Source organism: Cydia strobilella, chromosome 15 (genome assembly GCF_947568885.1).
Source record: "Cydia strobilella chromosome 15, ilCydStro3.1, whole genome shotgun sequence".
NCBI lineage: Eukaryota > Metazoa > Arthropoda > Insecta > Lepidoptera > Tortricidae > Cydia > Cydia strobilella.
In genome coordinates, this window is record NC_086055.1 from 13,260,736 (window position 1) to 13,279,623 (window position 18,888).

The following is an 18,888-nucleotide window of genomic DNA, read 5'->3' on the forward strand; positions in this document are numbered from 1 at the left end:
TGCGACTATCGTAACTTAACTCAGTCAGATTGTTTAGGTACATTCTTTATCTCGTTTCGTTATCCTTACATTAGGATAGGAACCATGTATTGTACTCACCGTGGGTCCAACAAGGAAAGTCTTAGTGTCAAGATGTTTGACGGGGCCGTACTTTTCGCGGATGCGGAAGAAATCGTTGGCAACTTGCGGGTACATGGCTGCTGACATTACGTCGTAATCGGAGATCTGTGGACATTAAATAGAAAGAAAAAGAAAATACATTTATTTAACAGCATAAACATTAGACAAAACTTTGAAGAACACATAAAACACAAATTAGATGCTAAAACAGGATCCCCCCTCAGCATAATGCCAAGCCGTGACGCTGATTTTCAGTGGGTACCTGACTTAAATCTAAGCTACAACTAAACTAAAACTAAACGAGTTACAACACAAACTTCAAATACAAATTACAGAATTAAAGAAAAAAATAATTGGCGGTAGATATAATTTAACATTTTGTTCAACGTTGCGGATCGTTGGCTTGCATAAAACAGCAGAGAAGATGGGTTGCTCTTTCCGTCAGTGAGACACAACGGGTAAATTAGCTTACGCATAAATGTGAAAATATTTGAATAATTTGGAATATTGTTCATGACCAAACCCTTTGGGGCGTCCGAGTCGCGTGGGCGGGTGCCATTGTAATTAAAATCAGTAAGCAACTGTATGGGCATATGGGCTGCTAGTATACACCAATTATATTCTGTTGGTTGCTTGACATAATGATAACTCACAATATTGCCTAAAATAAACACTATTAAAATGAAAATTACTTTAACTATAAAAACGCGATATTATGAATGATAGTGCTTTTCGTATTTTATTGCTTAACGCAATTGTAGTTGTAAGTAATTTCGATGAGATGGCAATGTGCGGTATGTTGGAATATCATTTGCGGCGTGTCACCGTGATGAACCTTGTCGGAATGCAAGAAGGTTGATATTGGGCTGAAGCGGCACGAGTCAGTTGAAGACTGGCGGTCAAAGGATTTACACAGCGTCTTACGTAAGCTAACAACTCGCGAACGCGAAGCGGCGCGGCGGGCCCAGCACGGCGTTCGCGTTCGCGTTCGCAACGAGATCGCCCACGCAGGACACTTCTATAGATATCAAAGGATTGTTTCCCCCTCGCCGCATCGCTTCGCTTCGCGTTCGCGTGTTGTTCGCCTACGTAGTACGCTGCGTAAGGGTTTGGGTACTAGTTGGGTCTAAATGGGTTAAATACAATACATCTTAAATTCACAAACTGGAAAAATCTTGATGTTTTATGACATAATGATGTCGGACCTAATCCTTCAGCTTGGTAACTTAGGGGATAGACTAACAGGAGGTCACACGGTTTAAGAAATTACTTATAATAAATGATCCAAACAACATATAAACTCTTAACAGTACCAAAGGATTACAAAAGGTTTCAAACAACAGATCCAAAACATGGGGTTCAAAAACATGTCAATAAAAAATTCGGTTAATGACATTGTAAACAATATTGACATTTGGAAAAACTTCTCCCTACCACATAGTCTATTTCACCGGTCACAAAGTTCTGAAAACATCATCAATGTAAAGAGCATACACATAGATAGGTAATAAAACACGCCAAGTAAGATTTTTTATTATGTCGTCCTATAATCCTACATTCCGATTGTTTTAAAACAAATAACTAGAGATTGATGATCCCACAGACAAACTCATTGTTCAGTTACATCATATGATTTACCATATAGTGTTAAATAAATAATAATAATATTGTTTACCAGCGGGTAGGTTTCTTGGATGTCGGCCTTAAGTTTGTCGAAGTCGAGTGGCGGCATTTCAGCGCCGGGCCGGCCGTCTATTCTCTTCATGTCTTTAAGTACTTTAGATCTGTGGAGAAATAGCTTTAATTAGCTGTATTCTCATTAATTTTTTAGACATGACGTAAAACAAGTTATTGGCCGAGCGTTAGCTCCGACTCCGACATTCCGACATACGAAAGCAGTTTTACTTATGTCGAAAGGGAGACCTTCGCTAACGCTCGATCAACAAGACAGGCACTGTAATCACACGTACCTTAGAGGTTCAGGGTATCCACCATGCGGCTGCCCAATAGCTCCCTGCAGGAACTCCACGACGGACTTCGGGAAGGACAGCTCTCCAGCCTTAGCTTCGATGTCTTTGGCAGTGAGTTTATTTTGCACCAGCAACTGAGCTTACATGTAAGCATACATACCTTAAAGAAACCGTTGGTAGCCTAACGGTACGTGCAACTTTCAATCCGGAGATCGCGGGTTCGAACCTCGGTTCGTACCAATGAGTGTTTCGGAACTTATGTACGAAATAGCATTAGCTATTCACCAATCGCTTTTTGGTAAAGAAAAATGTGAGGAAACCGGTCAAATCCCAATAAGGCCTGGTTTTCTCTGAGTTGGAAGGTCAAATAACAGATGATGATGAAGGCATACAAACCTTAAAGGTTCAGGGTATCCTCCATGCGGCTGCCCAATAGCTCCCTGCAGGAACTCCACAACGGACTTCGGGAAGGACAGCTCTTCAGCCTTAGCTTCGATGTCTTTGGCGGTGAGTTTGTTTTGCACCATGAACTGAGCGAAGTCACCAACGACCTTGGACGAGGGGGTGACCTTGATGATGTCGCCGAGGAGGAGGTTCGCTTCTCTGTGAAAGAAAATAGGTAGTTAGTATTTGTGTGTAAGGGTGGTATTCCGTCTGTCCAATGTGTATTTGCGTCTCACATTTTGCTTATTGAGAGTGAGGCGCAACGCACACTGGACAGAGATATTGTACAGGTGGAATACCAACCTAAGGCGTTAACCTTTTGTCTGTGGATGATAAAGTTTCTGGCCGAATTTTTGTCCTCTTTTTTGCATTTTTTTTTTCAAGAACGATTTTTACGCCACTATTTTTACCCACCACACAGATATTTCAAATAAACACGTTAATAAATGTCGTTTAACACCTTCGCTGCGGCAATTAGTGTAACTCATAATTAAGCGCGAGTGCTGAACAAGATTATGTAGACTGTTAGCGTTGTGGCAACACTGTTATCTTCGTCACAACCAATGATGTGTGGAAACGCCCTGCAGCTCCAAGGTGCCAACATAGACGGCGGGATCGGCGTCCAACCAGAAAGCGCGATGCTAGCGCCAGAGTTTCGCATATATGACGCATCGTCGGGCAGCGCTGCGCTCTCAGCAGCCTCTTGCAATCTAACCTTCACACAGAATGCGCGTGTCCTAAATAATTAAAGAACTTATGCATACATTTATTGTAACTAAAACCCAGTAAAATGGTTATTTCAAGTTGATAACTTGTTTTATTTATACTAGGGATGTTGCGAATATTCGCATCTGCAACCGCGGAACTTTCGCATTATTTTGAACATCCGCATCCGCATAAAATCAATGCGGAGCTTAATGCGGATGCGAATGTGGAACAGGTAGGTATAGGAACGTTTTAGCGCCGGCGTAAATGCTAGGTAATCTCGTCATTAGCCAATAGGAATCTCGTTTCGTTTTTGTGATTCGACGATCGAGCACTTTAGCCTATGACGGACAGCGGCAAGAAGTGAATAAACTGTTTTGTTTGGACTTTAGTATAGTAATGCGATTGTGGGGCACCTATATTCTTATTCAAATACTAAGTTTTTTTTATTTATTACTAAAGTGTAGGTAATATTTGACGTTTTTTATGTGCCTAATCTCGACATCCGCATCCGTATCCCCGGATGTGAGCCTTTAAAAATCCGCATCCGCGGATGTCAAAAAATCGGCATCCGCAACCTCCCTGATTTATAAAGCGCAAATAATGAGGCTAACATATATAGACATTACGTGTAGGTTTGGAATTATACATACTTAGCATGGGGTCTTTCGACCTAATCCCGGGGTGGATGTGTTAAAGGAAAATAATATAATAATGTTCACCTGTAAGCCTTCTTAACCTCCTCGAACTGCGAGCCCAGCCCCAGCGAGAAGGCCTGGAACTGCAGGTTGGTGTACTGTCCGCCGGGGATCTCGTTCAGGTACACGTCCGCGTTGCCGGACTTCATCGTGGCCGTGCACTCGAACGGCCCGTACAGGGTTCGAGCTTGCTCCCAGTACGCTGAGTATTCCGATACCTTTTGGAGGGGGATTTCTGTGGGAAACATTGTTTTTCAATAAGTTTCAATTATAAGTTAGATATACTCTCTCTTAGTACCGAAAATGGTCCCATGCTCAACCGTTGGCAGGGGCTGCATGCACTCGCCGTCTAGTTTTTAGTTTTAGTTTTTATGCGCTACTAACACTAGTAATAAGATTGTAATGTTTGCTAACCATGTATGGACCTTTTAGTCTGCAATAAAAAAAAACATAAAAAAGCATTGCTTACCAACCTACGTTAACCCTTTATAAGCGGTGTCAGGAATTCATGTGTTATTTTGTTTTATATTATTTTTCTCATATTTTTGTACTATCTATGGTATTAAATCATTTTACGGTTTAGACTCACTTGTTTTAGTCACTCGCGCGACATGTATCGGAGAGCCTAGGTCTAGGGCCAAGTGAGTCTAAACCGTAAAATGATTTAATGTTAGTATGTCTCACAACAGTTTAAATTCGAATATAAAGGTAGTCTGAAAGATTGATACCGATTTTAATATTTGATTACCTGTAGTTTGTTACTTTTTTTACCCCTCGTTTACCGTTATCTACGTGTTAACGTACTATTCGGTATTCGGCCGAATACTATGCCACTATTCGGTACTCGGCCGAATAGGTCGGATACCGAATATTGGTTGCATCTGTAGTGTGTATACTGTATAGTGTACTGACTGGTGTCCTGGTCGGTGCCCATGAGGCAGGCGACGAGCGCGCCCATGCTGGGCTGGCTGGTCATGCCGGACATGGAGTCGACGGCGGCGTCCACCACGTCGGCGCCGGCGCGCGCGCACGCCAGCATGGCCGCCACGCCCGCGCCCGACGTGTCGTGCGTGTGCACGTGCAGCGGCACGTCGGGGTGCTTGTCGCGGATCGCAGAGATCAGGAGCCTGGGAATATTCATTATATACAGGGTGGAATTTCTAAACGGGTCAGTGAAGGCAGCTACAGATCCCGTGCTGCTACGCGAAATCGGTCTTAGAAGACCTTCCCTCGATTTCAAATTAATGAAGATTGGCGTTTACAGATTTTGGAAAAAACATACAGGGTGCGAGAAAAAGGTCATTTTTGACAAACTTTTTTTTTTGATGCCAATCGATCCCATTCCTATCCAGGATCAAAAGCTTGTATGGGATCAAAAAATAATAAACGGCTAGAAAAGCCAAAAATCGAGGAAAACTTTTCCCATACAATTTGTATGAAAATTAACTTTTATTTTTCACATTCTATTTTTTTATGCCAATCGATTCTATTGCTATCCAGTATAATAGTTTCCTAGGGGTCAACTTAAGGTAATGTACTAAAAAGCCAGAAATAAAATAAAAACTTTTTCCATACATAGAAATTCCACCCAGTATAGAGATTACTTTTATCAAAAAACAAACAAGTTCACTAAACAGTGTGCCTTCGTTTTAAAGTGTTCAGTTCCGAGTATATTGCTGAGCACTACAAAATGATGGCACTGACTGAAGAATACCGTACATACAAAAAAAATTATGCAAATAGACCCAGCCTTCGAGAAATTGGGAAACGCATTAGCTACCTAAAATAATCCGAAATTATATGTAGTTAAGATACCTAAAAAAAATCTGTCATTGGCAAAATTGAGAATCTCCTTGTTCCGTTCTCCCTTTCCCGATCTAAAAGCATCAGTACTACTATTGCTCGACTGATTCTTGTCGAACAGGTTGTGAAAAATGTGAAACCTAAGAAAATTAAGATACTCACTTAGCCGCCTGGGGCTTCAACAGCCCCGCCATATCCTTAATACACAGCACATGTGTCCCAGCCTTCACGAGCTCATCGGCCAGGTTCAAATAGTACTTCAGGTCGTATTTCTTCTTGCTAGGGTCGGACACGTCGCCCGTGTACGAGATGGCAGCTTCGACCACGCCCCCGGCTTTGCCTGCGGCGTCCATGCCGAGAATTAAGTTGGGGAGGTAGTTTAGAGAATCGAATACGCGGAAGATGTCCATGCCCGCTTTAACCTGTAATAAAACTAATAGTGTTAACCATAAACGTTTATCAATTTCAACAATATATTGATAATGATTTGTTCCACAATTAATATGACATTTGTGTTTGTTACAAAGAGACAACATTTAGCAAATGTTTGCTAAGTTTTACGAATAAGGGGCTTAAATGATTAAAATATGATGTAAACTGCCCGGAGCAGGACAAGATCGGCCGCAGGCGGACATTGTATGATTTAAAATAGCCGGAGCAGGACAAGATCGGCCGCAGGCGGACATTATATGATTTAAAATGGCCGGAGCAGGACAAGATCGGCCGCAGGCGGACATTATATGATTTAAAATGGCCGGAGCAGGACAAGATCGGCCGCAGGCGGACGTTATATGATTTAAAATGGCCGGAGCAGGACAAGATCGGCCGCAAGCCGACACTATATGATTTAAAATGGCCGGAGCAGGACAAGATCGGCCGCAGGCGGACATTATATGATTTAAAATGGCCGGAGCATGACAAGATGCATGCATGATATAGTTTTTGTATATAAATGATAAGGCGCTGACCGACATCTCGCAGAACTTGTAGACCACGTTGTCGGGGTAGTTGGTGTAGCCGACGGCGTTGGCGCCACGCAGCAGCATTTGGAACGGGATGTTGGGGATGAGGCGCCGCATGTCTTCTAGTCGCTCCCAAGGGCATTCGTGCAGGAACCTAGACAAATGGGAAATGTGTTACTTAAAGAGATTGCGATAGTGTAAATCGATTTAACACTCACGAAATGAAAGGACTAAGGTCTGTTTTTTTATTCCGTAGACTAAAATGACGTTTTATGTGTACACATGTGTGTGATGACATTTCTTAGTACCACATGAAATGTCATTTTAGTCTACGGAATAAAAAAACAGAATATAGATTTAGAACTTGCTTAGATAAAGTTAGGGCTGAGATGGTCCTGATGACGAGTTTAAAATTTTATATATATTTTTTTCGAACATCAGTCCATAACTAAATACAATAAACGAAACAAACCGTATTAACATATACAAACTACTCACCAAAGAGCGACATTAAAAGTAGCGCCACCCCAGTTCTCCATAGAATACTCGTACAAGTTGCTAAAGTTATGCGCTACATATGGCGACGCAGCCAATAAGTCATGTGTCCCAACTCTGATAGCTAAGAGAGACTGTTGAGCATATCATATAAAGATACTGTAAATGACACAACAATATAAACTACTCACCTAAGAGCAACATCGAAAGTGGCTCCACCCCAATTCTCCATAGAATACAAGTTGCTAAAGTTATGCGCTACATATGGCGAGGCAGCCAATAAGTCATGTGTCCCAACTCTGGTGGCTAAGAGAGACTGTTGAGCATATCATATAAAGATCTGTAAATGACAAGAATATAAACTACTCACCTAAGAGCAACATCGAAAGTAGCTCCACCCCAATTCTCCATAGAATACAAGTTGCTAAAGTTATGCGCTACATATGGCGAGGCAGCCAATTAGTCATGTGTCCCAACTCTGGTGGCTAAGAGAGACTGTTGAGCATATCATATAAAGATACTGTAAATGACACAACAATATAAACTACTCACCTAAGAGCAACATCGAAAGTGGCTCCACCCCAATTCTCCATAGAATACAAGTTGCTAAAGTTATGCGCTACATATGGCGAGGCAGCCAATAAGTCATATGTCCCAACTCTGGTGGCTAAGAGAGACTGTTGAGCATATCATATAAAGATCTGTAAATGACAAGAATATAAACTACTCACCTAAGAGCAACATCGAAAGTAGCTCCACCCCAATTCTCCATAGAATACAAGTTGCTAAAGTTATGCGCTACATATGGCGAGGCAGCCAATTAGTCATGTGTCCCAACTCTGGTGGCTAAGAGAGACTGTTGAGCATATCATATAAAGATACTGTAAATGACACAACAATATAAACTACTCACCTAAGAGCAACATCGAAAGTGGCTCCACCCCAATTCTCCATAGAATACAAGTTGCTAAAGTTATGCGCTACATATGGCGAGGCAGCCAATAAGTCATGTGTCCCAACTCTGGTGGCTAAGAGAGACTGTTGAGCATATCATATAAAGATCTGTAAATGACAAGAATATAAACTACTCACCTAAGAGCAACATCGAAAGTAGCTCCACCCCAATTCTCCATAGAATACAAGTTGCTAAAGTTATGCGCTACATATGGCGAGGCAGCCAATAAGTCATGTGTCCCAACTCTGGTGGCTAAGAGAGACTGTTGAGCATATCATATAAAGATCTGTAAATGACAAGAATATAAACTACTCACCTAAGAGCAACATCGAAAGTAGCTCCACCCCAGTTCTCCATAGAATACAAGTTGCTAAAGTTATGCGCTACATATGGCGAGGCAGCCAATTAGTCATGTGTCCCAACTCTGGTGGCTAAGAGAGACTGTTGAGCATATCATATAAAGATCTGTAAATGACAACAATATGAACTACTCACCTCAGAGCAACATCGAAAGTAGCTCCACCCCAATTCTCCATAGAATACAAGTTGCTAAAGTTATGCGCTACATATGGCGAGGCAGCCAATAAGTCATGTGTCCGAACTCTGGTGGCTAAGAGGGATTGATGAGCGTCTCTGAACGACGTGTCCATGAGGAGGAGACCTTTGTGTTGGCGGACGGCCTTGGCGAAGGCTTCGGGACCCCCTTCTTGGAGGATCTGTTTGAAGCCTTTTGGAGGCTGGATGGCTGTAAGAAAAGAACGTTTGTTGTTTTATTTCTTTTTAGATCGTCTTCCGTATAAATACTAAATAGTTAAGCACACAGTCCACTTTTGACTGAAAGCAACTGACACCTGACATTCTTTTTTTATTGGGCTTCTGGTATATTTTGTACATAACACGCCAGGATTTGAACCCACAGCGGTTTAATAGCCTCAAGTTTTACATCCAGGTATGAGTATGTCGCTAATAAACTCGGTTCGTTTAATTTGCGCAATAAGTAAAACATTGAAAATGAAAAATAATTGAAATGCCTTACTGATGTTTAAATAGGAAGATGCGAATCCTTTATGTAGTTCTATGATTGCAAAATAATGAATAAAATATTAAAATAAAAAATTCATTGCGAGTGCAAAAATATTGTAAATAAATTCAGGGCAAATGTGAATTAATACTTATAATTATAGCAGTTACAAAAGTTGATTCTTAATTTTTTACCTGTATTTTCTCCGGTTAGTTCAAATTTCTTGACAGCCTCTGGGGAAAGGTCTGAAAATAGGTTTAGTAAAATGAGGAAACTGTACACATGGCACGTGAACATTGTTATGAAATGAATAACAGATACCGAACATTGACAATTCTAATGAATTTCAGACAATAATAGGTAGGTACAGTCAGAAAATGAAGTAGCGGATCAAACTACGCGTCAAAAGTATTTAACATTCTCTAATAACTTAACAAAAGGGACATGTCTCTATCTTCTCTTCTAAGTCCGTCCCTCACTGCTGAGGATCGTGACTCCGCTTGCTAATTTTCCCTACGGCAGCTCTCCACCTCCCTGTTGGTTGCTTAGAGTAATGTCCATCTGGACATTTGGTCACACCATCTCGTTGGACTTGGTCCTCTAGGCCGTCTGCCGTCCACCCGTCTTTCCCATCACCACAAGTCTCTCCAAGCTATCAGGGTCTCTGCGAGTTATGTGACCGAAGTATCTCAGTACTCGTTGAAGACAGATGGTGGATAGTCTAGGTTCCTTTTCCTATTTGAGCTGCGCTAATATGATATGTAGAACAATTTAACTGTTACTTTTGATGCTGATGTAAAGATATATCATGGAAAGTATGGATGGCAGATACTTTTGGTGCGTTGTTTGTTGTTGACTATACAGGATGGCAGCAAACAACCCGAATAATCTACACCTAGATATTGACAGGGATATAGACCGTGATTACCTTTTGTATTATTTATGAGCTCCCGATATTCACGGTCTATATCCCGGTCAATATAAGTCTAGTGAAACTAACCGTGAATCATTCAAAACTCTAAATCTACACCTGTTATTCCAGATGATGTTACGAGTAATAGTTATTTACGATACAAGTGCAGAAAATAGGAAATTCGAAACGAGTGGCGATAAATTAAAACACGACCGCAGGGAGTGTTTTAAATCGACACGAGTTGTGAATTACCTATTCGCACGTGTATCGTACAACGTTTTACAGTACATATGGCCCTTTAAACTTTCGACATATGCACGAAAAGTGCTATTTGACGCACTAGTGCGAGAAAGTAGCACCATATGTACTGTAAAAAATATTATAACATACTTTACAATAACGAAACTTACAAAACTTTTCTTACTCAATAAGCATGGGAATGTAAGAGTTATTCGGTCCCGCCCAGCAGTCACGTCAGCATCAAATATATAGTGACGGCCAAACGTTTTTTTCCATAGTAAGGGTACATGTAAAATTGGTTATGGGGTAAAATTTATAACGCTTCCCGGAAATTGCTACTACATTAATGATTTATTATTATATGTAGAAGTACTTATATAACTATTAAATTAATTTTTTTTAATACAGTTGCTCAAAAAGTGGTACTTTTTGTGGCTGCGTAGCGTGTGAGAAGCTCAATTTCTCGAACTAGTGCTTTTTACTTTTTAGTTCCAAACTATACTTTCGAAACGCAGTTAAAATTGAATTTAGCGCAGAGCAGGTACCAGGGCCTCATGAGTTATGAGGAGGTGTCGTTGACCAACCCGCGCCGGGTTTTGGTTTGGTTTGGTGGTATGATTCTACTAATGATATATTAATTTATTATTTTTTCGCAATTGTATTAAAAAACGTCGTTTACAACACGTGTGAAATGTCTTTTCACACTAGTTGTAAAATGTACTATTTTAAAACCTACGCTATATGCCAAAAAAATCAATTTCATGCTATACATAATTTTGGAAATAAGCTGATACTCTTCGAACTGCTGGATCGATTTGCAACCGCACTGCAAGGAAACTCGCTTTCACGTAAAAAAACGGATCGAAATCGGTCCATCCGTTGGAGAGCTACGATGCCACAGACAGACAGACATTGCCATCAAACATATAACAAGCCTCTTTATGCGTTGGGGGTTAAATACTAATATCCTCCTAAGGCCCAAGGTCCTACCTATAGTACCTCTTCAGTTCGATGAAATTCAAACCCTATTCAATTAGAACAGAGTCGCTTTAGCTTTGTTTCGTTTAATTTTACAACAACGCAAAATCAACTTTATTTCCTACACTATAGGTTCAAATTTCAGTGCAAAATTTTGGATTTTTCATTTGTATGGCTGAGCCTTACCAGGATAAAGTACTATTGTAAAGTAAGGATATGTACTTAAGTTATGTTAATTAATTACATATAGGGTAAGATTGAACGGGTTTTTCATGAGGAGTAAGACAAAAATTCGTCCGTATGCCGAAGCATTACGGGCTACTTTTCATCTAATCCCGCAATAAAAACCCGTTCAACCTTACACACATATATTATGTATAACCGTGTGCAAAATGCGCGTGCAGCCCTATTATAAATTTGATGTGTATAGTTACTAAACTTCAGGATTTTTGGGACTGTGCCAGGTTTACGGAAATATAAGGAATGACGAATGAGTATGAGTAGATATAAAGCTTTATTTCTATAACTAGAAAAATGTAATAAATACAACCAAACTATAAGTACAGTTTTTTACAGCCTTTTTGAAATCCCGGTTTGAAATGTAGCAGATCGCCCGGGCCTCATTGTTATATCTAAGTATACCTGCAGGCGTATTATGGATCGCTTTATCCACGTGACAAAATAACTGTCACTTTTTAACTCCACGGGATAGAAAGTGACGGACACCATTTTATCACGCTGTCACGTAGACAAAAACGACCATCATATCCGTACTGGTAACCAAGGCTCGGCTCGGAACCGGTTTTTTTTTCATACAAAAAAATACCGGTATTATTACGTTTTTTTTTTCGTTCTTTGGTTTATTATTAAATACATGATTCAGTCCTACGTAAAGAGCATAAAATAATCAAAAAATGTCAATGTTAATTTTATTTGTGTGTCGTTGGCGTACGTGTTGCCATTAAATTTAGATTAAGTCAGGTCCCCACAGAAAACCAGCGCCACGGTTTACCGCGGCATTATGCTGAGTGGGGATCCTATTTAGCGTCTAAATGTTTTTTTTTATGTCTGCATTCCTTTCTTTTTTATGTGTTATGTTGTGGCGTTAAATAAATGTATTTTCTTTCTTCCTTTCTTTCAAAAATATTGAGTTATTTCGGGTTTATAAAAAAATCGGTTCCGAGCCCTGCTGGTAACCCTAAGTGTGTGTAGGGTGATAAATAAAAATGAGTTAAACCCCAACGGAAAGCGATAACCGGGATTTAAATATATTACCTACCACACCAAGGTTGGGCTGCAAGAAACCAACAAATCTTTATATTTTTATCCATGCAACTTCTCAACAGTCAACTGAATGAAAAACAGTTTTTCTTTCGTAATAGACATTCGGTTAATTTCGAATTAATATAAAAAAAATCGAGGTGAATTATGAATTCTAGTAGGTATGTGTATATAAGTAAGGTAAAAACGTATACAGTAAAATCTGCTTCCTGTGCTTCAATATTCGATACTTAATTTTAAAACTTGTTATTGCGGTAATGTTGATATGTATGCCGATTCAAAGACCATCACTACAATAATTGGGTAACACTTACATGAGGTTGTGATATAGTTTTCATACATAATAACTGTTAGAGCACAATTACCCTGTGGGGAGCTGGGTAGGCAAATTTTACGGTAAGTAAGGTGAAACTAGCGGCCTGCGGGCTGAGCACGGTAGCATTTTTATCGCTTATCACCATGCCTGTCACTTTCTAACAAGTATGTAAGTGCGAACGTGACAGGCATATTGACAAGTGATAAAAATGCAACCATGTTGCCACCGCTGATCGGTGAATCAACTTTTGGAACACTGATTTCGTGTTTTAGACTCCCTAGCAAAGAAAAATCGATTTTTCAAAAACCATGTTGATTTTTTTACTTTATTGTTTACACGGGCATCATTAGATCCTGAAGTATTAATTTAACACATTAAAATTAACAACTTGATCAGACAAAATCTGATTAGTTAGTCTAGGGACACGAAATTAAGTGTTCTAAAAGTTGATTCACCCTGATACGAACTTTAAGATACGCCAAAAATTTGCTAAAGATACGATATGGATCGGACATGTCAGTGTCAAGTGACGTTTTTGTTTGAAGAAACTTCACTTTTGAAGTTCGAATCAGGCCAAGTCACTCACGAGATATAAGTATAACCTCAATTTTGTTTTGGCTGGCAAGTTTAAGAGTATAATCATATATGATGACTTACCTAAAGGAACTGGGGGAATGTATGGCGTGATGTCCGCGGGAGGAATGGAGGTTGCCAGTGGCGTAGCTGGGCCGTTCACAAGCACCTGTACCACAGAATAAATAATAGTAGTAGGTACAGAAAATTCACTCTAATAAACGCGTCTATTACGACAGATATGACCGCTAGGTGGCGCATGCGCGAACAGGCGTCTGTTCCGTAGCGGTGCGCGGCAATTATACTTGTAGCGGCGCGACGAAATCACGGAGTGAGTCACGCCTGTTGTAGGTCAATTATTTGCGTAATAAAAGATTATATTTTGAAATAATAAATATTTCATATAAGTAAACAAACAAACGAGACTCGACCTATGTTATTTTTATAGCTAATTAATATCAAAAAAGATGATAGTATTTCTTCACTTGTTTGTTATTTACTTATTTAAGAAAAATGTTTTAACAACCTAAGGTCATGTGTACACCTAAAGAAACGTTTTTAGAATTGTATTTTTTTTAGTTTAGTTTTATAGTTTTCGTTTTTTACATAATTCCCTTATTGAATGCTATTATAGGTACATATTCAATAAAATACATAGTTACTTGTATCGTTACCTAAAAAAACTAGTAAAAGTAACCATTATTTTTAGTATAAGTATATATAGGTACCTGTCCGAGATAATTGAGCAGTTTCTGAGCACGGTTCTTCGAAGTTTTAAACATGAAGAGCTGAGGATTTTCGTCGATGAAGTACGTGTCCAGGGCGCCTGAGAAATAAGAGTAAATTCTAACAAAAATATACCAGAAAGATTAATTCTTTCAAAAAAATAATTCCATGCTCAATATCAGCTAAAACGATCATGAGAGTTAATTTTTGAGGCTCTTTACTGATCCGATATCGAGTCAGGGACATTTGAGTTAAACGTGACTTTATCAAAAATGTACACGTGTCATGGACGAATAGTCATTACCCCCACCCATTTTATGTTTTCTTAACGTCCGGAGTACAGTCGCCATCAGATATATCGGAGCGGCCGAGGTGCTCAAAAATATCTGAACACGACTCTAATGCCTTGACGATAGAGGCGTGTTCAGATATTTGTGAGCGACTTGGCCGCTTCGATATATATGATGGCGACTGTACATAACAGTCAATTTACTATTTGTCAAATTCAAACAACAGCCGATGATATACTACATTTATTAATGGATCTTACACCAGCTACACCCATACCTTGGTGCCTAGCCAATGTGACAATCGTTCGCACTGCGATAACGAAGCCTGTTTCTCTATCACTTCCATATTCGTGCGACAGTGACAGTTGCGTTTCGTTCGTTACAGACCGGAAAGGAACTTCTGGTTGCCGACTACAATGAGCAAGAAAGGAATGTTGTCTTGACAACGCGGATACCGAATTCTCTCATGGCGCGCGTCATCTCAGCGGCTGAGGCTGGTAGGTCGTTGGCGTGGGATATTATATTACCCAATGGGGGTATAGATTCCTTAATTAAGGATCTTAGAACACACAAGTTAATACTGGACTAAACTTAGTAAACTTACCGGAGAGGAACTTCTGGTTGCCGACTACATTGAGCAAGAAAGGAATGTTGGTCTTGACACCGCGGATACGGAACTCTCTGAGAGCGCGCGTCATCTTAGCGGCTGAAGCTGGTAAGTCGTTAGCGTGGGAGATTACCTTGAAGAACACATTGATTTACAATAAGAAATCTAGCATTTTGACATGAAAAAAAATGTGTCTATGGCGACCATAGACAACTAACAAACAGAATACGACTCTTTTTCTTACAAAATACTACGCCACAAGCCGCAAAACTCAGTTGCATCCTAAAGCGTTTTGTACTAGAACAGCCCGTTTACAACTAGAATTTCCTTTTAAGGGTTCCGTACCCAAAGGGTAAAAACGGGATCCCATTACTAAGACTCCGCTGTCCGTCTGTCTGTTCTGTCCGTCTGTCTGTCACCAGGCTGTATCTCATAAACCGTGATAGCTAGACAGTTGAAATTTTCACAGATGGTGTATTTCTGTTGCCGCTATAACAACAAATACTAAAAACCGGCCAAGTGCGAGTCGGACTCGCACACGAAGGGTTCCGTACCATTGTCTATAAAAATGGTCACCCATCCAAGTACTGACCCCGCCCGACGTTGCTTAAGAGCCCGTAGTCGATTTGAAAACGCGCGAAGATACGACTTTTACACAGTAACCGAACGCCGGCCGCTGCTTGAAATAACGCGACCGCCTAAACAATATTGATACTTTCGCAACATTATGCGTCACTTTATAACTTTAATTAGGTTAAAATAAAACTTTCGGTAAATTTGATATAATCGTTTATTACTGTTAACAATTTACCTATGTATTCATATAATACATACAAATTATATAGCATGATGATAATGATTTGCACTAAGGCAATATCTTATATATATATATATATATATATATATATATATATAATCATCTTACTCGCGTTATCCCAGCCTTTTTGCCACGGCTCATAGAAGTCTGCTGGGGTCCGCTTGGCAACTAATCCCAAGAATTGGCGTAGGCACTAGTTTTTACGAAAGCGACTGCCATCTGACTTTCCAACGTTCCAACCCAGAGGGGAAACTAGCCTTTTGTTGAAATTTGGTATACAGATAGTTTGAATCCCGGGGAAGGACATAGAATACTTTTTATTCAAGAACTCACCCTTTAAGGGGGTGGAAATTTGTATGGGGAATCAATAAACGCTGAACCGATTAAGATGAAATGAGGTATGGACATAGTTTGAGTCCTGGGGAAGGACATAGGATAGGTTTTACCCCAGAAACGGGGGGGGGGGGGTAATGGAAATTTGTATGGGCTCCAATAAAACCGATTTGGATGGAATTTGATATTATGGAGATAGTCTTAATCGTTGGGAAGGGTGTATAATAATTTTTATTTCCAAAGTCATCCTCTTCTCTTCTCCACTCTTCTAACACTCGCTCAACGTGTTGTTGGTTGTACGATGAATACTGCTCAAGACCTGGAACACCTGGAGTGCTTCTGGGTGCAAAGGGTCAGGGGTAACACTCGCTCAACGTGCCGCTGGTAGAGTATGATGGGGAAAACTCAAGACCTGGAACACCTGAAGTGCTGCTGGGTGCAAAGGGTCAGGGGTAACACTCGCTCAACATACCGCTGGTAGTGTGTAGTGTACGATGGATACAGCTCAAGACCTGGAACACCTGGAATGCTTCTGGGTGCAAAGAGTCAGGGGTAACACACGCTCAACGTGCTGCTGGTAGTGTATGATAGGGAAAGCTCCAGACCTGGAACACCTGGAGTGCTGCTGGGTACAAAGGGTCAGGGGTAACGGGTAACACTCGCTCAACGTGCCGCTGGTAGTGTATGATGGGGAAAGCTCCAGATCTGAAACACCTGGAGTGCTGCTGAGTGCAAAGGGTCAGGGGTAAAACTCTTTTAATCTGAAGTTGGTAGAGTATGCTGTAGGCAGGTTAAGTTCTTCAAGACCTGGAACACCTGGAGGGCTGCCAGATGAAGCAAGCACCTGACCAGAGCTACCACACGTTTAACATGCAGTAGGTACTGGGGGTTAAAAGGGGGTGGAAGTTCTGATAACAATAAATGAACCTGAGTTCCACTAAGTACAGCCAGGGTTCATCATCAGCTCTATCTTGGGTACTGCTCTCCCAAGTGTTCATCAAGACGTGTCGGAGGACCAAAACAGCGTGTGCCTATGTTGCACGAAACCTGAGTTCCACTAGGTACAGCCAGGGTTCAGCATCAGCTCCATCTTGGGTACTGCTCTCCTAATTGCTCATCAAGACGTGTCGGAAAACCAAAACAGCGTGTGCCTATGTTGCACGAAACCTGAGTTCCACTAGGTACAGCCAGGGTTCAGCATCAGCTCCATCTTGGGTACTGCTCTCCTAATTGCTCATCAAGACGTGTCGGAAGACCAAAACAGCGTGTGCCTATGTTGCACCAAACCTGCGTTCCACTAGGTACAGCCAGGGTTCAGCATCAGCTCCATCTTGGGTACTGCTCTCCTAATTGCTCATCAAGACGTGTCGGAAGACCAAAACAGCGTGTGCCTATGTTGCACCAAACCTGCGTTCCACTAGGTACAGCCAGGGTTCAGCATCAGCTCCATCTTGGGTACTGCTCTCCTAATTGCTCATCAAGACGTGCCGAATAACCAAAACAGCGTGTGCCTATGTTGCACGAAACCTGATTTCCACTAGGTACAGCCAGGGTTCAGCATCAGCTCCATCTTGGGTACTGCTCTCCTAATTGCTCATCAAGACGTGTCGGAAGACCAAAACAGCGTGTGCCTATGTTGCACCAAACCTGCGTTCCATTAGGTACAGCCAGGGTTCAGCATCAGCTCTATCTTGGGTACTGCTCTCCCAAGTGCTCATCAAGACGTGTCGGAAGACCAAAACAGCGTGTGCCTATGTTGCACGAAACCTGATTTCCACTAGGTACAGCCCGGGTTCAGCATCAGCTCCATCTTGGGTACTGCTCTCCTAATTGCTCATCAAGACAGACCAAAACAGCGTGTGCCTATGTTGCACAAAACCTGCGTTCCACTAGGTACAGCCAGGGTTCAGCATCAGCCGAGCTCTATGTATACTAAAACCTTCTCCAGAATGTAACAAACACTTTTCTAAAAACCGCATCAAAATCGGTTCAGCCAAATGCGAGATAATCGCGAACAAACATACATACATACATACATATACATACATATACCTACAAACATACGGGTCAAACTGAGAACCTCCTTTTTTTGAAGGCGGTTAATAAACAAGTACTTACAACCCAAGGATTAAAGTTTCTGGTCGCAGTTTACACGCACACAGTACAGCCAAACACGCAAACAAATATAACTTTTTACACGGCGAGCGACGCACACAATGATAAATAACTTCGTCGTCGTCGATGCAACGTGCGGAGCCGATCAACAAACGTCCTGCCTCTACCAGCTCCCGCGCGGGACTGAGGCCGCGGGCGCGTGTCACCGATGTTATAGCAGTAAAAGGGGAAGTTTTTAAAAAATCGTCAGAAAATAAAAGTTGCAATTGAAATAAAATTAAGTACAGCAACAGTTTAAGTAAACATTGCAGATTATTTGAGTATGCAATCTACGTCGAAAATAAGTAGATTTTCGGAGAAATTGTCACTTGTTTTGAGGTCATTTCTGGAGAAAATTGAATTCGTTTAACTTTCATTTCCTCGAACTTTAAGTCATATAACAACAATGTAATCTGATAAACCTAGAGTACAGAATATGTGTAATACAAATTTACCATTTTTAGCAGTCCAAACTTTACGAAATTTA

At 40.9% G+C, this 18,888-nt stretch overlaps 2 protein-coding genes across 2 annotated transcripts in view; one reads left to right on the forward strand and one right to left on the reverse strand.

Annotated features, from left to right (window-relative positions):
* Positions 1–18,888, forward strand: part of LOC134747569 (fasciclin-2) — a 406,372-nt gene that overhangs the window by 266,708 nt on the left and 120,776 nt on the right. The window lies entirely within an intron of this gene.
* Positions 1–18,888, reverse strand: part of LOC134747594 (pyruvate carboxylase, mitochondrial) — a 35,003-nt gene that overhangs the window by 3,177 nt on the left and 12,938 nt on the right. Inside the window, exons 11-22 of the mRNA XM_063682189.1 lie at positions 15,095–15,230; positions 14,203–14,300; positions 13,559–13,643; positions 9,368–9,418; positions 8,648–8,897; positions 6,709–6,856; positions 5,903–6,162; positions 4,850–5,064; positions 3,962–4,172; positions 2,487–2,693; positions 1,796–1,904; positions 100–225 (exon numbers count right to left, since the gene is read on the reverse strand). Coding sequence (XP_063538259.1) covers positions 100–225; positions 1,796–1,904; positions 2,487–2,693; positions 3,962–4,172; positions 4,850–5,064; positions 5,903–6,162; positions 6,709–6,856; positions 8,648–8,897; positions 9,368–9,418; positions 13,559–13,643; positions 14,203–14,300; positions 15,095–15,230 — 1,896 coding nt within the window. The remainder of the gene's footprint in view (positions 1–99; positions 226–1,795; positions 1,905–2,486; positions 2,694–3,961; positions 4,173–4,849; positions 5,065–5,902; positions 6,163–6,708; positions 6,857–8,647; positions 8,898–9,367; positions 9,419–13,558; positions 13,644–14,202; positions 14,301–15,094; positions 15,231–18,888) is intronic.